This window comes from Oncorhynchus nerka, linkage group LG24 (genome assembly GCF_034236695.1).
Source record: "Oncorhynchus nerka isolate Pitt River linkage group LG24, Oner_Uvic_2.0, whole genome shotgun sequence".
NCBI lineage: Eukaryota > Metazoa > Chordata > Actinopteri > Salmoniformes > Salmonidae > Oncorhynchus > Oncorhynchus nerka.
This window is the reverse complement of record NC_088419.1, coordinates 78,010,235-78,032,635: the sequence shown is the minus strand read 5'-3', so window position 1 is coordinate 78,032,635 and position 22,401 is coordinate 78,010,235. Positions and strand designations below refer to the sequence as shown.

Below are 22,401 nucleotides of genomic sequence, written 5' to 3'. Positions count from 1 at the left end.
GCGTGTACCCGTTTGGGAATACCTGGTCTACTGCAATCCAATGTCTGAGTCCAACTCACTAGAATCTAGTGAGTTGAATTCAGAAATTCAAGTTTGACAGACTTGTATACTTGAAAATTGGTCGATTCATTATTTGACTATGTTATTTATTCTCTAAACATGATTTTGAAAACACTCTGACCAGGAAAATTTAGGTTTTATGTGAGAGCAATCTGGCAGAGTCTAAACCAGGGGTGTCAAACTCATTCCATGGAAGGCCTAATGTCTGCTGGTTTTTGTTTTTTCCTTTGAATTAAGACAACCAGGTGAGGGAGTTCCTTGCTAATCAGTGACCTTAATTCATCAATCAAGTACAAGGGAGGAGCGAAAATCTGCAGACACTGGCCCTCCATGGAATGAGTTTGACACGTATTCTAAACGATCATTAACAAGTTCTGTGTTTATTTCACACAATATTTATGACTATGAATACATGTCATGATGCTCATATCTTTGGCTTAGTGTGGTATTTTCATGTATTCGTACCAAAATCATCACAATCTTATTGACCACATGATATTATAGGCTATTTCACAGACACACAAGTGCAATGATGTAACATTTTATTTGGAGAAATAGAAAAATTGTTACCATGTGTTAAAAGACAGACCCATATTACACTAACAGTATAAACACGAAGCAATGTTATGACACCTCACATCCCATGCAAGAAACACTACTGTACTTCCAAATTCAAAGTAAACATAACACCTATTAATGTTCTCCAAAACACACATAAGACACTAACCCTCTCCCATCCAACCTTTTATACATTCATTACATTTTTTAATTATTGTTACCAAAATGAATCAAATTTAAACTGCAGTACTATGGAGTTTGGAAAAATAATGTCTGACAACGAAGTGGCCATATCATGCTGTCTGAGAGAACAAAGCCAATTTACGCTGAACAAAAATATAAATGTAATATGTAAAGTGTTGGTCCCATATTTCATGAGATGAAATAAAAAATCCCAGAAATGCTCCTTGCACACAAAAATATTATTTCTCTCATTCTGTGCACACATTTGTTTGCATCCCTGTTAGTGAGCATTTCTCCTTTACCAAGATAATCCATCTACCTGACAGGTGTGGCATATCAAGAAGCTGATTAAACAGCATGATCATTGCATAGGTGCACCTTGTGCTGGGGACCATAAAAGGCCACTTTTAAATGTTTTGTCACACAACACAATGCCACAGATGTCTCAAGTTTTGAAGGAGTGTGCAATTGGCATGCTGACTGCGGGATTGTCCACCAGAGCTGTTGCCAGAGAATTTAATGTTAATTTCTCTACAATAAGCTACATGCAATGTCATTTTTAGAGAATTTGGCAGTACGTCCAACCGGCTTCACAAGCGCAGACCACGTGTAACTACGCCAGCCCAAGACCTCCACATCCGGCTTCTTGACCTGCGGGATTGTCTGAGGGGGGTGTGTGTGGGGGGTTGCTGAGGACTATTTCTATCTGTAACAAAGCCCTTTTGTGGGGAAAAAAAACTCATTGTGATTGGCATGGCCTGGCTCCCCAGTGGGTGCGCCTGGCTGCCAAGTGGGTGGGCCTATGACCTCCAAGGCCCACCCATGGCTGCACCCTTGCCCAGTCATGTGAAATCCATAGATTAGGACCTCATTTATTTATTTAAATTGACTAATTTCCTTATATATACTGTAACTCAATAAAATCTTTGAAATTGTTCCATGTTGCGTTTTATATTTTTGTTCAGTATAAAGTTTTACTTAAAATTTTACTTCAATTCAAACACCTACGAATGTGTTTTTCCATTCTTATCCATCTTTTACCACTTTAAACAGAATAAACAGCATGTGATGGTACCTCTATCTAGGACAGGCACATTTCTAACTGACCAATAAGTAGATTTTACTTTCATAAGTAAAGCAAAAGGTAATATGTAAAAACTGAAAGTATGCAAAGATTAAGACAACTAAGTTAATGAATTAATGAATAGTTTTCCCTCTTTTCCCTATGAAATGGAACTAGAACTGAAGGAGGTGCGGCTGTAGGTGGAGCTGCTTATGACGCTGTATCGGCTGGAGGAGCTAGGCGACCCCAGGTCCACGCTGCCTCTCCGCGATCCCGTCCTCGACCCGGTCCTGGAGCCCGAGGTGGACCCGGGAGCCGAAGAGAAGTTGTACGGACTACTGATCCCTCTGGAGGAGGTGGAGGCAGCTTGGAGCATCTTGACTCCCGTATTCTCCTCCAACAAGCAGTTATCCAACGCTTCTTTATAAGAGATCTTCAGCTTTGTCTTGGGACAGGTCAGGTTCTTGGTGTGGTGCCTCATGTCCTGGAGCTTCTGGGCTGCCCTCCCGTCCAGCCAGCCCACTTTGAGAGCTTCCTCGATGGTTCTCCTGCAGCCCAGCTCCGGGTCGTACAGGCCTCCAGTGACAAACTGGAACTCCAGGAAGCGGTGGCCCGCCTCGTAGGGAAGCCACTTCTCCCTCATGGCCTCGGCGGCAGACATCTTGCGTTTACACTTGACGTCTTCAAACCCAATGTAGGCCTTCTGGGCGGGCTTCAGCCTGGTAGCCATGTCATTCTCGATGATTCCCTGGCGGGAGGCCTCCTGGATGGACAGGCGCCTGCCATCGGAAGGGTTTACAATGCCTCCTGTGCAAGCCTGGGCCTCCAGTAGTCTCTGGGCAGAGATGCTGTCCACCAGCCCACGTTTGTGGGCCTCAGAGATGGAGATCTTCTCTAGGGCCTCCATGTCAAAGATGGCGCCCACAGGGCTTCGCTCCCCATCCAAGACCACAGCTTCAGCAGGGCCAGCCAGGGAGACCGAGATGCTAGCGATGTTCTTCAGGGAGCTGTGGGAGGGAGGGCCATCAGGCTGGGTAGAGGAGCTGATGGTGGTGGTTCTGTAGGTGGTGGAACTGCCAAGGGAGCCACCAGAGGAGCTGCCAATGCTGGAGCCATTTATGGTGGAGCTGCCAGTGGTGGAGCCACCAATGATGGAGCTCGTCTTCTCAGCCTTGTTGGAAGTGATCCGCTGAGAGGTGGTGGTTGATGAAGACAGGGAGGATGCTGATGTTGCTGATGCTCTGGCTTTGGATGAGGATGTTGAGGAGGAGGATCTGGTGGAGTTGCTCTTGCTGGTGATGATTTTAGCAAACTGTGCGAGAGTGATTTTCTGGGATTGGTACTGGTCGTACACTGATTGGTCAATCACCTTCTTCTCTAGCAGCTCTCTGATGTCATACTGGATCTCAGTCTTTCTGTCGATGATGACCAATCGCGAGGATCCATCCTGGGCTGTGATCGTAATCTCCTCCCACTCACACTCCTGCTGCGACAGCTCCAGGAAGGTCTCGTAGTCGATGAGCCCTTTGTCGTATGCTTCCTTCACACTCATCTCCTTATTGGTGTCTGGGTCTACGATCACCACCCTCCTCTTCCTCAGGGTATTCTTCTGCGTCGTTGTCTGTGGAGGCTCCTTCTTCTTGTCCTTGATGGGCAGGAGAACCAGGCCAGTTTTCTGGTCTATGATGCAGCGTTTCTTTAGCTGGAGATAAGTCAGGTTGTCCTGGGTGTTGGGATCGAAAAAGCCCTTGGAGACGTCCGCTTCGTCTGTCAGGATCTGGTTCATCTCCTTGCCGAAGTAGCCCTTCTTATAGGCAGTCTCCACCTCGATGCGATGGCTGTGCCTGGGGTCGATGATGCCACCGCTGGCAATCTGAGCCTCTAGTAGACGGATCCCATGTCCCTTCTCCATCAGCCCCTTCTCTATGGCTTGGAACAAGGAGATTATCTTGTCCGTGCCTGGGTCTTTGTACCCGGTGACGGCCCTCTCTGCAGACAAGAGTTTGTCTTTGAACTCCGGCCCAGCCAGGCCGCTCTTGTAGGCATCGGCCACGGTCAGACAGAGGTTGTTGATGGGATCGATCATGAATCCCGAGGCAGCCTGGGCTTCAAGGAGCTCCAGGGTTGTGCCAGGCCTCAGTAACCCTTCCTTCATGGCCTGGTAAATGGATAGGGTCTTGTGGTTGGCCTCGTCATAGACCCCTGCGATGCAGGTGGAGCCTCGGAGGTACGACCTCAACCGGTCCTCGATGTCCTGGCTGGTCAGTTTTCCATCCTTCAGTTGGTCCATGTCCGATTTCTCCAAGAGGTTAGCATCCATCAGATCCTTGATAGACACCTCTCCCCTGAGACCCTTCACCGTCATGGGCTTCTCTGGGGCAGGGAGGAGTAGGAGACCAGTGGTGGGTTCGGACTTGCATCTCCTCTTTAGGGAGACGTAGCTGGTTCCCATCTGGGTGTCTGGGTCCAGGTAACACTCAGGTCGTTGGTTTAAGGCCCTGTACAGGTCCTCGTCAATCAGGTCCCGGTCCATGGCTGCATCTTTAGGGAGGAAGACACTGAGGACAGGGTCTATGATGCCCCCAACAGACTCCTGGGCTTGCAGCATCCGTAGAGCTGTGTCTCTATCGATCAGGCCCTTCCTCATAGCCTGGCCTGCTGACAGGGGCTTGGTAGTATTGGGGTCGCGGTACCCCAGACAGGCAGCCTCCGCAGCCAGCAACCTCTCTCTATCCTCCTCATCCACCACTCCTCTCTTAATTGCCTCCTCCACCGACATCTTCTCGTTGGCTCTGGGATCCACTATGTGGCCTGTGGCAGCTTGTGCCTCCAGCAGCATGGTGGCGCTTTCTTCAGAGAGGATGTTGGCTCTCTTGGCCTCTGCGAGAGTCATTTTATCCTGACCGTTTCCAGCAACACCAGCGATGATGCCGGTCCCTTTCAGATTCAGTTTGATGTCCACAGATACCTCACGGACCGTCTTCTGACCCTTCAACAACTGGCCATAGGTTGACTTGTCGATGACCCCGCAGTCTAGCAGCTGCTTGGCTGTCACTGTCTTACGGACACTGTCGAAAATCAGTGTGGCGGGGTCCAGGTCTTTCTTCCCGTTCTCGTCCGTCTGGGTGTGTTTGGCGCAGGCGTTATGCTGCTCCCTGAGTTTCCTCAAATCTGCCTCCAGGGTGTCTCTGACAGAGGTCAATTCAGAGAGCTGGGTCTGCGTGATCAGCAGCCTGCTCTTATACCGGTCCTCCCCCTCCCTCAGCTCTCTCATCAGCCGCTCAATCTCAGTCTCAAGAGAACTCCTCTCCCGCTCCAGTTTCTCCTTCACAGAGTCGAACTGCCTCACCGCACCTTCCTTGGAATCATACTGGCCCTTCCAGTACAGGAAGTCCTTCTTGACCTGAATGGATGAATGTATGAAGGAATGGATGGATGAATTTATTTTATTTTACAAATTTTAAATAAATATATTCATTAAAGTTGCTTCTAGACTGCAAAAGTGAAAACAACAATACACACCTTCTCATTCTCCTCCTGCAGACGCAGTTTGAGGCGTAACTCGGACTCCAGAGAGAGTTTGATGCGGTTTAGTTCTTCCTCCAGCTTCTGGGACATGGCCCTGTCCTGATCTGTCTGTTTCAGCTTTAGCAGAAGAGCATCTCTCTCCACCACCATCTCACTGTACTGGGTCTTAGTGGACTGGATCAGAGAGGAGGTCTGGATGGGGAAGAGGGGTTGAGGGAGAGGGATAAAGATGGGGAGGGAGAGAGGAGATAGGGGTGGAGGAGAGAGACAGAGGAAGGGGCAATTATAAATAATTATTTTGTTTAAAAATGTCAAAATATTTTGATTTGGCATTTACAATATAAATGATATGTGACAGCATGCTTTGTTATTGAAGAAACACAACACAGCTCCAATAACTTACCCACACACAAACAATGCGCATTTATCATTTGTCAATTAAAATGATAAGAGTAAAGAGATGACCAGTTAAATGTCAACATGGATACATCAACACAATTCACACTCAATTAAGAGTGAGTGCAATTAACGGCACATTTGTACATTGTAGGTTTCTAGAATGTACAAAGGAAATAGGCAGACACAGTAGACTAGGACTGATATCTAGACTAGACAAGGACTTGAGGATGACACTAGAGAGACACAGACACCACAGGACCAGTGATGAAGACACTGTGGATCCTTTTAGACAAAACAAGCAATGGCAAAAAAACATGCTGATTAGTCAATCACAGAAGACTCTTAGGGGAAAAAAGTGTTCTTTGGCTGTCCCCATAGGGAAACCCCTTTTGGTTCCACATATAACTCTTTTGAGTTCCATGTAGAACCGACTGTGAAAAGGGTCCTATATGGAACCCAAAAAGGTTCAACATGGAATCAAAAAGGGTTCTTCAAAAGGGGGCCGAAGAACTATTTTAGGTTCTAGATAACACCTTTTTTTCTAAGAGTATAGTTGTGGGTGGGACAGCAGTTTTGTGAGAGAAGGCAGAAGGAGAAACAGAGATTGCGTTTGCATGATAAAAAAAAATCTAACGATTACGAATTCCATCACAGAAGAATAACTTGTGTTTCACAATCTAATTAGAGCAAAAAACTAAACAAAGAACAATTACAGGTATCAACAGGAGGTATTTCAGCATGCAAGAGAAAGCCTTGTCCACAGCCATCCTAAAGCCTATTCCACTAAGACTTACTGAAGGAGTATAGTTTGATTTAGAGAAACACAGAACAGTCCGACATGAACCTCTAAAGGTCCAAGACAAGTACCTCCATGGCCTGCCTCTGGACTTGATCTATCTCCATCCTGAGTTTCTCCCTCTCTGAAGAGAGGTCTGCCACGAGGATCTGGGTCTCCACACTGCTTCTCAAGCTGCTCTTTAGCTGCAGCTCCAGAGCAGTGTTCTGGGACACCAGCTCGTCATCAGCCCCCTGCCTGGTTATCAGCAACTCCTCTCTCTCGTGCTTCACTCCCCTCAGCTCCTCCTCGAGCCGCAGTCGCTCCTTGGTCAGTGTCTGGGTCAGGGTCTGGAGTCTCTCCTGTTCTACAGAGCTCTCGTTGAGTGCCAGGCTCTTTTCCTCGATGGTCTTGTAGAGTGTTTCATTGCGCATGTTTGCCTCGCGGACTTTAGCCTGCTCTTGGAGGAGCTGTTGTTGGAGAGACTTCAGCTCTGAGCTCAGGGACGTCAGGCGCTCAGTGGAGGCCGTGAACTCCTTCAACCTACTCTCCAGCTCCACTTGGAGCTTCCTGTGCTCCTCCTCTCCCCTCCTCACCGTGGTTTGGGCCTCCTCCTGGCTCCGGCGTAGGGTGGCGATGGTGCTGGTGTACTCCCGCATGGTGTGGGTGGTTTTCTGGAGCTCTGTCTCCACGTGTCTCCTCTTGGTCACCTCCTCCTGGTTGGTTCTCCTCAGGGCCTCCGCCTCCCCCTCTAGCCTATCAGCCGTGGCCTGCAGCTCCCTGACGTGTCCCTGTAACCTGGTTACACTCTGCTCTGCCTTGTTCTTCTCACCATTCTCCTTCTTAAACTCTGTACTGATGCTAACCAGCTCTTCCTCCACTTCTCTCAGCCGGGTGACAGCCTGTGAGTAGGAGGCCTGCTTGGCCTGAATCTCCCCCAGGAGCAGCTCAAGCCTGATCCTCTCCTCTTCCAGGGCTCTCCTCCTCCTCTGCTCCTCCTCCAGGCTGTGTGTGAGGTGAATCTGCTGGCCGCTCCTCTCCTGCAGGGCCTTTGTGAGCTCTGACACCTCCTCTCTATACTGATTACTATCCTCCCCTCTCTCCCTAACTAACATCTCCACCTGAGCCTCCAGCTCCCTCCTCCTCCGCACCTCCTCTGTGACCACAGATCTCTGAGCAAGCGCCTCCTCCTCGGCCCTCCTCCTCTGCTCTTCGGCTTGGCTCAGACACACCTTTAGCCTCCTGAGCTGGTCCTCCTGGTCTCTCCTCTCGGCCTCTAGCTTGTCACACTGCAGTCTGATGCCCTGGTCCACCTCCTCCCTCTGGGCAGACAGTTGCTGGATGTCTGTCCTGCAGAAGGTGATCTGGGACTCGTAGCTGAGCTTTAGGTTACTGATCTCCACACTGCACTGGCTCCTTACCTTAGACAGCTCCTGCTCCAGGTCCTTGCAGCGTCGCACCTCCTCCTCCAGCTGCCTCCGTAGCCTCTCCGCCTCCCTATCCCGGTCACCAACGCTCTTCTCCACCTCCAGCTTTGCCCAGTTGGCCTCCTCCAGCTCCTTCTGCCTCCTCCTCAGCACCTGCTCGTGCTCCTCCTGCTGCTCCCTGTAGTGTTCCTCCGCCCGCATCCTCTTCCTCTTCTCCTCCTCGATGAGGGATGTGAGGCGGGCCACCTGCTCCTGCAGATCCTTCAGTTGGCTGTGGGTGGAAGCCAGGGAGTCCTGGGTGACGCTGCACTGCAGGGCCTTGCTCCTCTTCACCTCCTCCACAGAGTGGAGCTGCTCCTGCGACTGGGACAGCTCCAGCCGGTAGCGAGCTAACGCCTCCTCCAGAGAACTGTTCTTAGTGTTGCGGTACCCGATATCCTCTTTGAGGAGCCGTAGCTCCTCCTCCAACAGGTCAATCCTGGTGTTACGCATCTAGAGGAGGAGAAGGAAGGATTCGGGTCCAGGTGTGAGGTAGAGTGGAGGAAGTACATGCAAGGCTCTTAATTTAATTTAAAAAACATTGGTAGCACTGGTGCATGAAATTTTGTCAGCTGGTGATTATCAAGCAAATGCTGTAACTGCCAGTCTCACATTAATTGACCGATAAATTAACATAAGCACATCAGACATGCTTAATTTAGAGTTATTTATGTAACTGTAGTTGTGATCCAAACATTGGGCTAAATGTTTTGAATTTTAATACATTCTAAGACTGCATGATGTAACTCTAATGATGATTTGAAAAAAAGTAGCATGAAAAGGCATGAGCTCTGCTTAGTTTTTTTTTTTGCAGAGGCTGTACACACTTCATCAGTCCCGCATTCACAATCTGACAAGCACTTGATAATGCCTAGAATTTCCCAGCGGCATCACTCTGTGTAACCGTAATGCCCCCTAAAACAATTCATGCCTTTTGTGGCATATTAAAGATATTGGAAGAACTGTCCACATTTACTTTTCGTCAACCAGCAAGATGAGCAGGCCTAACGAACAGCAAAAGCACTAGCCTATGTCAATCTACTATTCCCCATAGTACGAAAGTTGACCTATTCTGTGCGAGAAATAAATATTCCAAACATAGTCTGGGACAGTTGTGGGATGAGGTAGATTCCAAATTAATACAACCACTAGCATCAAAAAACCTTTTAATGCAGTGAGGCTGACGCAACAGGTCAGAACTTTTATCTTAAAATGTTGATAAACTATTAGGCTATTTCTTCACATTATAAGCGCAGCAATCCTCCTACAGCAGCAGGCTGTATGTGAAAATGTTCCATTACTGGGAAAACACCATTTTCAAAAGTGACCACAAATGTGATGATTGCATGTAATGCTTTAATTATAAAGGTGCATTCTCATGGTGAAAATGATCTTCCCCAAACTTCAAACTCACGTGTCTCGTATGTATGCAAGTTTGGCTTTACAACGGGTGTAGAGCCTATTTACTGTACTTCATTTATAGAAATGATTTGGCCACTTTAGTTGTGATACAAACCATATAGGCCTATGGACATGAGGTGTATGACTATGATTTGAAAAAGTAGCAAAAAAAGGTATGCGTTTCTGGCCTTACCTCACACAAGCTGGGCATCATTCACAAGTCAGTCTGATGGGTGACAAAGTCAGCCTATTCTTGATTTAATCTGTTCTTTACATATGTGAAATTTGTTTTGATTTAGAATGGACCTTTATCATGTACCTGTCTCAAATCAGGGAAAGGGGAAAAAATAAATGTCATATATGCACTTAAATAGTGAATGGAGGACACTTTTGCCATGGTTCATTTTCATGCCAGCCAGGTAGGCTATACTCCTGTTGTAAAGAGAAGCAATGTGCTTAATATTAGGAAAGTTGAGAAATAAATATAGGCTAGGCCTACTATTGAACGCTGATGGGATCCTCCTCTTTTTAATAGAGGCCATCACTCTGTATTTTTCATGAAATCATAGCCTATAGAAATGTTGCGCAACATGAGCTCATAGGCTCTGATGAAGTGTTTGATTAGATTTTCAACTACATTTGCATTGATGTCAGAGTGATTAGAGGGACAATAGAGTGTTGAGTACCTTGGCAGTTAGCAAGTTTGGTAGGCTACTAATGACCATGAGCAGCATCAGAGCTTGGAGAAGCCTAACTACCGTGACTAAACAGTCACATAGAATTTGACCGATGTCATGGCTTGTGACCGCTGGTGTGGAGGTAATACGATCACCATAACAGCCCTATTCCCAACTTAAATAAGTTTGGAGCACACCATTAAATTTAGGAGCATGAGAAAATAGGATTTTTCTAATCGATTGAGAAACGAATAGGTAACCCTGTAAATGTATTTGTTTATTATGAAAAGCAAAAAAGTTGATTGTAATTTTAGTGACCGGTATTTCTAAGTCATTTGTAGAATATTAAGCTTTCTACATATAGTGCATTCAGCCTTATTCTAAAATGTATTAAATAATTTTTCTTCATCAATCTACGCACAATACTCCATAATGAAAAACAGAAATACGTATTCTGAACCTTTGTTATGAGACTCAAAATTAATCTCAGGTGCATTCTGTTTCCATTGATCATTCTTCAGATAGTTCTACAACTTGATTGGAGTCCACCTGTGGTAAATTCAATTGATTGACATGATTTGGAAAGGTACACACACCTGTCTATATCTGGATCCCACAGTTGACAGTGCGCATGTCAGAGCAAAAACCAAGCCATGAGGTCGAAGAAATTGTCCGTAGAGCTCAGAGACAGGATTGTGTTGATGTACAGATCTGGGGAAGGGTACCAAAACAATGTCTGCAGCATTGAAGGTCCCCAAGAACACAGTGGCCTCCATCATTCTTAAATGGAAGAGGTTTGGAACCACCAAGACACTTCCTAGAGCTGGCCACCCGGCCAAACTGACAAATCGGGGGAGAAGAGCCTTGGTCAGGGAGGTGACTAAAAACCTGATGGTCACTGACAGAGCTCCAGAATTCCTCTGGAGATGGGATAAACTTCCAGAAGGACAACCATCTCTGCAGCACTCCATCAATCAGGCCTTTATGGTTACGTGTCCAGACGGAAGCCACTCTTCAGTAAAATGCACATGACAGCCCGCTTGGAGTTTGCCAGAAGGCACCTAAAGGACTCAGACCATGAGGAACAAGATTCTCTGGTCTCGTTGAAACCAAGAATGAAATATTTGGCTTGAATGCCAAGCGTCACGTCTGGAAGAAACCTGGCACCATCCCTACGGTGAAGCATGGTGGTGGCAGCATCATGCTGTGTGAATGTTTTCAGCGGTAGAGACTGAGAGACTAGTCAGGATCGAGGGAAAGATGAACGGAGCAAAGTAAAGAGATCATTGATGAAAACATGCTCAAGAGCGTTCAGGACCTGAGACTGGGGCGAAGGTTCACTTTCTAACAGAACAATGACCCTAAGCACACAGCCAAAACAGCACAGAAGTAGCTTTGGGACAAGTCTCTGAATGTCCTTGAGTGGCCCAGCCAGAACCTGAACCCGATCTAACATCTCTGGAGACCTGAAAACAGCGACGCTCCCCATCCAACCTGACAGAGCTTGAGAGGATCTGTAGAGAAGAATGGGAGAAACTCCCCAAATACAGGTGTGCCAAGTTTGTAGCGTCATACCCAAGAAGACTCGAGGCTGTAATCACTGACAAAGGTGCTTCAACAAAGTACTGAGTAAAGGGTCTGAATACTTATGTAAATGTGATAAGAAAAATATAAATTAGCAAAAAAATTAAAACCTGTTTTTGTTTTGTCATTATGGAGTATTGTATGTAGATTGATGAGGGGGGAAAAACGATTTAATCAATTTTAGAACAAGGCTGTAACGTAAGAAAATGTGGAAAAAGTCAAGGGGTCTGAATACTTTCCGAATGCACTGTAGTTATTAGGGCATTATAAAATCGCTGTTATTATTTGTCTAATTCCATTTTGTCCCAAATATACATTTTAGTCATTTATTAGATGCTCTTATCCAGAGCGACAAAGGAACAATTAGGGTTAAGTGCCTTGCTCAAGGGCACATTGACAGAGTTTGCACCTAGTTGGTTTGGGGATTCAAACCAGCAACCTTTTGGTTACTGGCCAAATGCTCTTATCCATGCCATCCATTATCTTGGTTTTGTTTTTCCAGGTTTAGGATTTTCTCACATTTTTTTCAGTTTTTCACTATCTAAATAACACTTTTTAAATCTGAAAATAACCAAATTGGATGTTCTAAGTCTGAGGTCTGGGACAAATATAAGAAATGTGTATTTTTTTGTGTACTTTGGTGTTTCTATAAACTAGGGTATCAGTGAGAATTTCCTACACTGGACAACTTGTTACAGCTGTTGATAAGTTATTGATAATAACATGCCAATTTTTTTTCTGTCATTATATTAAGATATATGGGGGTATTTCATAGCTATATTCAAGAAAATATACGAGTTGATTTAAACCTTTATCATAGTTGGTGTCTTGACAGATTGGTCCAAAATCATGTGATTTTGTTTTCGGGTGGGGTAGGTATACTTGGGTAAATGAATTCATCTTTGGAACTGTTTGGGCTAAAAACGATCCGTTTTCAATCATTACAACATTATTATTACATGCAGGTTGCACAGCAAAATATTAAGGAGCATATGCAACCAAAATAGTATCACTTTAGATGCCTTAGTACAGAACTAATATTTTAGATTTAATATAATAATAATAATAATAATGCAATGTTAGATTTACCTGTTATAAGACTGAATAAGATTTCCAATGTATTCATTAAAACATGGAAAATAAATGAAGTTATAATGCAGAAGGTCTAAAAGCTCATCGTTGTAAAAACAGCTGAACAGATTGATTCTACAGGCGGTCAGTGTGGTTCCTCGCAGTACCTTGAGCTCTTCCATGTTCTTGTGTAGTTCTCCCAGGTATTTGTAGTAGTCACCAGACAGAGTGAGCAGCTCGATGTAACGGGTCTGCAGTAGAGTAGCCTGGGAGAGGGCATACAGCACACAGTTAATAACGGAAACATACAAACTACTCAGTAACACAAAGTCACCTAAACACACAATCAACTCAGTGGTAACATTGTTAACATACTGGGCACCGAATACACCGGACTAGGGACGCAGGTCTACCTGTTTACTGGGCTTCTAACCCGGGGTAAAGCAGAGTTTGTATGTATGAGGCTAGATTCACCTTGACACTGAAGGCACTCAGTAACAGATGTACATGTAGTGTATGCACCTGTATAAGTAAACAGTATATGTTTGAGTGACTTGGTGGAGCTATGATTGTTACCTCCTCTGTGAGCTGAGTAGAAGGAGACTGTGTCATGGTCCTCTTCATAGGGATGTTCAGTAGAGTCTCTAGACCAGCACTGTATGAAGCCAACTCCAGCTCATAATCCTGAAAACAAATATATCTTAAATTCACAGGAATAGAATGCAGGAAAAGCAGTACATTACTATACTATGACGGGTATAGTGATACATGGGCTGGATGTGAAAGCCCTTACCTTGATGGAGTTCACACAGGCGTCAGTGTCTCTCAGAACACTCTCAACACTCTCTCTCTTCACCTTGATCTCAGAGTTCAGAGCCTAGACAAACACACAAAAACCTCCATATGTTGATTATATTGCCCTGAACAATTATACTGACTGACTGACTGACTGACTGACTGACTGACCTTCTGCTGGTTGAGGTGTTCATCCAGGGCTGTGATGCTGTCTATCTTGGTGGCCTGCAGGGCGTCCTGTTTCTGACGCGTAGCACCGATCCACTCACTGAGGACTGAGCTAGTGGTGGTGTACTGCTGGAGTTGCCCCTGGTACCCCTCTAGGTCCCTCAGTCTGAGAGAGGAAAAGCAAGAGATACAGGTCAAAAATATTTTGGGGTATATATAAAAAAGAAAAAAATGGTCATCAATAGTAAATGTTTGAAGTCATCACAAAGTAAAGGAAGGAGGTACAGCACATCACAAGTTGGATAGGTATGGAGAACAGGACTCTATATACAGAAGTCAGAGGGACAACAAAACAGATACAGCTAGAGACGGAGGTAAATGTCTGAGTGAGATATGGAACCAAAAAGGTGTGCATAGATAAGATATAGAGAGGTCTGTATACCTGAAGTCTATCTGGCTCTGGAGGCGTCTCCAGCGGTCAGACAACTGGGTGACTTGTTCACTGTATCTGGACAGGTCCACGTCACACCTGTGGAAGGCTCCGCCCACCTGGCCGTTCCAGTGGACTGCCTTCCCGAGCTCTGTCTCCATGGAGACCAGGACGTCCCTCTTCCCCTCCAGCTCGGCCCTCATACTCTACACATACACACACACACACAACAGAACATCTGAGATTTGAATCACAAAGCTAACTGGCCTTTACAGAGTACATACCGGGAATAGTAATAATCACAAAGCTAACTGGCCTTTACAGAGTACATACCGGGAATAGTAATAATCACAAAGCTAACTGGCCTTTACAGAGTACATACCGGGAATAGTAATAATCACAAAGCTAACTGGCCTTTACAGAGTACATACCGGGAATAGTAATAATCACAAAGCTAACTGGCCTTTACAGAGTACATACCGGGAATAGTAGTAATCACAAAGCTAACTGGCCTTTACAGAGTACATACCGGGAATAGTAATAATCACAAAGCTAACTGGCCTTTACAGAGTACATACCGGGAATAGTAATAATCACAAAGATAACTGGCCTTTACAGAGTACATACCGGGAATAGTAATAATCACAAAGCTAACTGGCCTTTACAGAGTACATACCGGGAATAGTAATAATCACAAAACTAACTGGCCTTTACAGAGTACATACCGGGAATAGTAATAATCACAAAACTTACTGACTTCAAAGCATTTACATACAACGGAACATTTAGCCTAGGAGCACCACACACAATGACCGACTTAATCATTGCTGTGACAGTCACTCCCATTCCCAATGTTTTGGGGCTTGTGTTTCAAACAGTAACTGTTACCTTCAGAGTGGACCTGTAGTCCTCCACCTCTGCAGGATCCAGGGATGTGGTCTCCTTCTCTGTCAGTCTGGCCTCATGGACCTTAATGATGTCCTCAGCCCTGGACTCACTCTCCAGGAGGGCCCTTAGAGCCCGCAACCTTGGAGTGGGAAAGGGCGGGAAGAACGAGAAGAGAAAGAAGAGGAAAGAGATGCAAAGAATGAGAGTGAGAGAATTCGTCAGAACAAATTAGTTCAATTTGAGCAATGAGTGTTGAGTGTGTGTATGGATGAGTTTGTCTGTGTATGGAGTAGTTATATGGGTATTCTGCAGAGAACCCTTTCAGGCTGTGTGTATGTTCATACAGCATAATGTGTACCTCTGTAGGTAGGCGGTGGAGCACCCATCCAGACTGCCCAGTCTCTCGTTGATGAGGCTGAGTTGGCTGCGTAAGAACGTGGCCTTGTCAGAGTCAGTCATACCCTCTAGTTCCTTCAGAACATGCTCATTCAGACGCTGGTACTCCTCACGGATAGAGTTCACATCCCTCTGTACAGACTGGGGGAAAAAACACACATTTAGTCACATGCACAAACCTAACCCTACATACACAGTAGTACTCCTAGGATGTACAGTATATTGTATCTGTGTGTGTGTGTGTGCGTTCATGTGTGGCGTCCATGTGTGTATGTACCTCTAGTTGGCTAATCCTCAGGCCACAGTCGTGCGCTCCGTCTTCTCCCAGACAGATATGGATGTGCTGGGTAAGCCCCGCCTCCGCCTCCTCCAGGCGCTGTCTGAGCGTGTGCAGCTCCGTCAGGCTGTGTGACGTCACCACCACTTTCTTCTTCACCTTCTTAATCACCCCCTTTTTCACATCCTGTTGCTTAACCTCCACTATCTTGGTCTCCTCTATCTTCTTTGCCTCCTCTTGATTGACCACCAGTATCCTGGCCTCCTCCTCTGCCTTGATCCTCCCTTCGTTGGCGGTCTGTTGTGCAGCTAGGGACAGAGATATAGAGAGTTAGAGGTCATATGCTGTATGGTAAATGTACAACTTAGATTAATGACATACACCCAGAGTACATAGGTGAGCAGAGACAGCAGAATAGAGGAGCATACTGTGCCCTACAATGAGAGAGATGCTCTACACACTGTAATGGACCTGAAACTGTATCTCTACTATATAGAGTTGAAGTTGGAAGTTTACATACACCTTAGCCAAATACATTTAAACTCAGTTTTTCACCATTCTTGACATTTAATCCTAGTAAAAATTCACTGTCTTAGGATCACCACTTTATTTTAAGAATTTGAAATGTCAGAATAATAGTAGAGAGAAATATTTATTTCAGCTTTTATTCCTTTCATCACATTCCCAGTGGGTCAGAAGTTTACATACACTCAATTAGTATTTGATAGCATTGCCTTTAAAATATTTAACTTGGGTCAAACATTTCAGGTAGCTTTCCACAAGCTTCCCACAGTAAGTTGGGTGAATTTTGGCCCATTCCTCTTGACAAAGATGGTGTAACTGAGTCAGGTTTGTAGGCCTCCTTTATCGCAAACGCTTTTTCAGTTCTGCCCACAAATTTTCTATAGGATTGAGGTCAGGGCTTTGTGATGGCCACTCCAATACCTTGACTTTGTTGTCCTAAAGCCATTTTGCCACAACTTTGGAAGTGTGCTTGGGGTCAATGTCCATTTGGAAGAGACATTGTGACCAAGCTTTATGTCTTGAGATGTTGCTTCAATCTATCCACATAATTTACCCCCCTCATGATGCCATCTATTTTGTGAAGTGCACCAGTCCCTCCTGCAGCAAAGCACCCCCACAACATGATGCTGCCACCCCCGTGCTTCACGGTTGGGATGGTGTTCTTCGGCTTGCAAGCCTCCCCCTTTTTCCCCAAACATAACGATGGTCATTATGGCCAAACAGTTCTATTTTTGTTTCATCAGACCAGAGGACATTTCTCCAAAAAGTACGATCTTTGTCCCCATGTGCAGTTTTTTTGACCATAGTCTGGCTTCTTCCTTGCTGAGCGGCCTTTCAGGTTATGTGTGGATATAGATACTTGTGTACCGTTTCCTCCAACATCTTCACAAGGTCCTTTGCCGTTGTTCTGGGATTGATTTGCACTTTTCGCGCCAAAGTACATTAATCACCAGGAGACAGAACGCGTCTCCTTCCTGAGCGGTATTACGGCTGCGTGGTCCCATGGTGTTTATACTTTCCTACTATTGTTTGTACAGATGAAAGTGGTACCTTCAGGCATTTGAAAATTGCTCCCAAGGATGAACCAGACTTGTGGAGGTCTACAATTGTTTTTCTGAAGTCTTGGCTGATTTCTTTTGATTTCCCCATGATGTCAAGCAAAGAGGCACTGAGATTGAAGGTAGACCTTGAAATACATCCACAGGTACGGGCGGCAGGGTAGCCTAGTGGTTAGAGCTTTGGACTAGTAACCGGAAGGTTTCAAGTTCAAAACCCCCGAGCTGACAAGGTACAAATCTGTCGTTCTGCCCCTGAACAGGCAGTTAACCCACTGTTCCTAGGCCGTCATTGAAAATAAGAATTTGTTCTTAACTGACTTGCCTAGTTAAATAAAGGTGTATAATTCTCTGGATATTTCCAAGCTGTTTAAAGGCACAGTCAACTTAGTGTATGTAAACTTCTGACCTACTGGAATTGTGATACAGTGAATTATAAGTGAAATAATCTGTCTGTAAACAATTGTTGAAAAGATTACTTGTGTCATGCACAAAAATGTCCTAACCGACTTGCTAAAACTATAGTTCATAACAAGAAATTTGTGGAGTGGTTGAAAAACAAGTTTTAAATGACTCCAACCTAAGTGTTTGTAAACTTCCGACTTCAACTGTATCTACACTATCGCTATACTGTCTCTCTACTATACATCTATCACTCTACTGTATCTCTACACTATATCTACTGTTTTCTACTGTATATCTATTCACTGTAATGGACCTGATACGGATCTACTCTCACTGTCTCTACTATATATACACACTATCGCTCTACTGTATATATACTATCGCTCTACAGTATATCTACTATGTCTACTATATACATCTACTGTATCTACTATATCTGTACTCTCTACTATATCTACTGTCTCTCTACTCACTGTAATGGACCTGACAGTATATCTACTATCTCTCTACTGTATCTCTATTCACTAATGGACGTGATACTGTATATCTACTATATCTCTAGTCACTGTAATGGAACTGATACTGTATATCTACTGTATCTCTATTCACTGTAATGGACCTGATACTGTATATCTACTGCATCTCTATTCACTGTAATGGACCTGATACTGTATCTCTATTCACTGTAATGGACCTGATACTGTATATCTACTGCATCTCTATTCACTGTAATGGACCTGATACTGTATATCTACTGCATCTCTATTCACTGTAATGGACCTGATACTGTATATCTACTATCTCGCTACTGTATCTCTATTCACTGTAATGGACCTGATACTGTATATCTACTGCATCTCTATTCACTGTAATGGACCTGATACTGTATATCTACTGCATCTCTATTCACTGTAATGTACCTGATACTGTATATCTACTATCTCTCTACTATATCTCTATTCACTAATGGACCTGATACTGTATCTCTACTATCTCGCTACTGTATCTCTATTCACTGTAATGTACCTGATACTGTATCTCTATTTACTAATGGACCTGATACTGTATCTCTATTCACTAATGTACCTGATACTGTATATCTACTGTATCTCTATTCACTGTAATGGACCTGATACTGTATATCTACTGTATCTCTATTCACTGTAATGGACCTGATACTGTATATCTACTGTATCTCTATTCACTGTAATGGACCTGATACTGTATATCTACTGTATCTCTATTCACTGTAATGGACCTGATACTGTATATCTACTGTATCTCTATTCACTGTAATGGACCTGATACTGTATATCTACTGTATCTCTATTCACTGTAATGGACCTGATACTGTATATCTACTGTATCTCTATTCACTGTAATGGACCTGATACTGTATATCTACTATCTCACTACTGTAGATCTACTCACTCAGCAGGTAGTCGGACCACCAGTTGGTCGTAGTAGGCCTGGGGTCCTGTGTACTGACTCACTACTGTATATCTACTCACTGTAAGCAGGTAGCTGGACCACCAGTTGGTCGTAGTGAGCCTGGGCTCCAGTGTACTGACTCACTACTGTATATCTACTCACTGTAAGCAGGTAGCTGGACCACCAGTTGGTCGTAGTGAGCCTGGGGTCCTGTGTACTGACTCACTACTGTATATCTACTCACTGTAAGCAGGTAGCTGGACCACCAGTTGGTCGTAGTGAGCCTGGGGTCCTGTGTACTGACTCACTACTGTATATCTACTCACTGTAAGCAGGTAGCTGGACCACCAGTTGGTCGTAGTGAGCCTGGGGTCCTGTGTACTGACTCACTACTGTATATCTACTCACTGTAAGCAGGTAGCTGGACCACCAGTTGGTCGTAGTGAGCCTGGGGTCCTGTGTACTGACTCACTACTGTATATCTACTCACTGTAAGCAGGTAGCTGGACCACCAGTTGGTCGTAGTGAGCCTGGGGTCCTGTGTACTGACTCACTACTGTATATCTACTCACTGTAAGCAGGTAGCTGGACCACCAGTTGGTCCCTGGGGTCCTGTGTACTGACTCACTACTGTATATCTACTCACTGTAAGCATGTAGCTGGACCACCAGTTGGTCGTAGTGAGCCTGGGCTCCAGTGTACTGACTCACTACTGTATATCTACTCACTGTAAGCAGGTAGCTGGACCACCAGTTGGTCGTAGTGAGCCTGGGGTCCTGTGTACTGACTCACTACTGTATATCTACTCACTGTAAGCAGGTAGCTGGACCACCAGTTGGTCGTAGTGAGCCTGGGGTCCTGTGTACTGACTCACTACTGTATATCTACTCACTGTAAGCAGGTAGCTGGACCACCAGTTGGTCGTAGTGAGCCTGGGGTCCTGTGTACTGACTCACTACTGTATATCTACTCACTGTAAGCAGGTAGCTGGACCACCAGTTGGTCGTAGTGAGCCTGGGCTCCAGTGTACTGACTCACTACTGTATATCTACTCACTGTAAGCAGGTAGCTGGACCACCAGTTGGTCGTAGTGAGCCTGGGGTCCTGTGTACTGACTCACTACTGTATATCTACTCACTGTAAGCAGGTAGCTGGACCACCAGTTGGTCGTAGTGAGCCTGGGGTCCTGTGTACTGACTCACTACTGTATATCTACTCACTGTAAGCAGGTAGCTGGACCACCAGTTGGTCGTAGTGAGCCTGGGGTCCTGTGTACTGACTCACTACTGTATATCTACTCACTGTAAGCAGGTAGCTGGACCACCAGTTGGTCGTAGTGAGCCTGGGGTCCTGTGTACTGACTCACTACTGTATATCTACTCACTGTAAGCAGGTAGCTGGACCACCAGTTGGTCGTAGTGAGCCTGGGGTCCTGTGTACTGACTCACTACTGTATATCTACTCACTGTAAGCAGGTAGCTGGACCACCAGTTGGTCGTAGTGAGCCTGGGCTCCAGTGTACTGACTCACTACTGTATATCTACTCACTGTAAGCAGGTAGCTGGACCACCAGTTGGTCGTAGTGAGCCTGGGGTCCTGTGTACTGACTCACTACTGTATATCTACTCACTGTAAGCAGGTAGCTGGACCACCAGTTGGTCGTAGTGAGCCTGGGGTCCTGTGTACTGACTCACTACTGTATATCTACTCACTGTAAGCAGGTAGCTGGACCACCAGTTGGTCGTAGTGAGCCTGGGGTCCTGTGTACTGACTCACTACTGTATATCTACTCACTGTAAGCAGGTAGCTGGACCACCAGTTGGTCGTAGTGAGCCTGGGCTCCAGTGTACTGACTCACTACTGTATATCTACTCACTGTAAGCAGGTAGCTGGACCACCAGTTGGTCGTAGTGAGCCTGGGGTCCTGTGTACTGACTCACTACTGTATATCTACTCACTGTAAGCAGGTAGCTGGACCACCAGTTGGTCGTAGTGAGCCTGGGGTCCTGTGTACTGACTCACTACTGTATATCTACTCACTGTAAGCAGGTAGCTGGACCACCAGTTGGTCGTAGTGAGCCTGGGGTCCTGTGTACTGACTCACTACTGTATATCTACTCACTGTAAGCAGGTAGCTGGACCACCAGTTGGTCGTAGTGAGCCTGGGCTCCAGTGTACTGGCTCTCGATGCTCCTCTTGTCGTCGTCCTTGAACATCTCAGAGCCATGGCAACAGTGTATGAAGTCTGAGTAGTGGGTCTCCAGACCCTTCAGGATGCTGCGGTACTCCTCAGGACGCATACGGGACAGCTGAGAGGACACACACATATTAAGAAAAATTCAGACATTGTTTTTGTGTCCTCGTTTTAGTGAATGTAGTTATGTAGTCAGGTCATTTGTAATCTTAGTAATAATGGACTCAGCTGCACCATAAAGTCAAACTGACATTTGAGTCAGTCGTGGCCCTTGTACGTGAAACTGTAGCAACAGTGATGACGTGATATGGTTACGATGGCGATAGGTTCTTACCATGGTGATGGTGAGAGAGTTGATGCGTGTGATGTCCTGGACACAGTACTGCCAGGAGATGAGACTTTTGATGTTGATGTAGAGCTGGTTCCACACAGACAGGATGGCCTCATAGTACTGTTCATTCCTGATGGACCACACAACACGGACATGGATTTAGTCTGTGTATGCGTGCGTGGGTGCATACATGCATAGCACATACACAGTACCAGTCAAAAGCTTGGACACACCCATTTAGGGTTTTTCTTTATTTTTACTATTTTCGAAATATACTTATTTGCCACCATAATTTGCAAATAAATTCATTAAAAATCCTACAATGTGATTTTCTGGATTTTCTTTTCTTCATTTTGTCTGTCATAGTTGAAGTGTACCTATGATGACAATTACAGGCCTCATCTTTTTAAGTGGGAGAACTTGCACAATTGGTGGCTGACTAAATACTTTTTTGCCCCACTGTATGTAAGAATGCTGTTCATTAACTACATTCAACACTATAGTACCCTCCAAGCTCATCATCAAGCTGGAGGCCGTGGACCTCAACCCCGCCCTGTGCAATTGGGTCCCTGACTTTCTGACGGGCCACCCCAGGTGGTGAAGGTAGGAAACAACATCTCCACCTTGTTGACCCACAACACTGGGGGTGTTGCGTGCTCAGCCCCCTCCTGTACTCCCTGTTCACCCACGACTTCGTGACCATACACACCTACAGCTCATTCATCAAGTTTGCAGACAACA

The 22,401-nt window shown here is 45.3% G+C and overlaps 1 protein-coding gene across 1 annotated transcript in view; it reads right to left on the bottom strand.

The window, feature by feature from the left end:
- Window positions 1-588: 588 nt before the first annotated feature.
- The window catches only part of LOC115108612 (desmoplakin-B-like), a 39,982-nt gene continuing 18,169 nt past the window's right edge, over window positions 589-22,401 (bottom strand). Inside the window, exons 12-24 of the mRNA XM_029633158.2 lie at window positions 21,664-21,790; window positions 21,258-21,444; window positions 15,720-16,027; window positions 15,405-15,583; window positions 15,047-15,185; window positions 14,171-14,364; window positions 13,732-13,894; window positions 13,559-13,642; window positions 13,342-13,449; window positions 12,933-13,031; window positions 6,659-8,485; window positions 5,387-5,584; window positions 589-5,267 (exon numbers count right to left, since the gene is read on the bottom strand). Of these exons, the coding sequence (XP_029489018.2) occupies window positions 2,025-5,267; window positions 5,387-5,584; window positions 6,659-8,485; window positions 12,933-13,031; window positions 13,342-13,449; window positions 13,559-13,642; window positions 13,732-13,894; window positions 14,171-14,364; window positions 15,047-15,185; window positions 15,405-15,583; window positions 15,720-16,027; window positions 21,258-21,444; window positions 21,664-21,790 (6,856 nt within the window). The 3' untranslated portion in view covers window positions 589-2,024. The remainder of the gene's footprint in view (window positions 5,268-5,386; window positions 5,585-6,658; window positions 8,486-12,932; window positions 13,032-13,341; window positions 13,450-13,558; window positions 13,643-13,731; window positions 13,895-14,170; window positions 14,365-15,046; window positions 15,186-15,404; window positions 15,584-15,719; window positions 16,028-21,257; window positions 21,445-21,663; window positions 21,791-22,401) is intronic.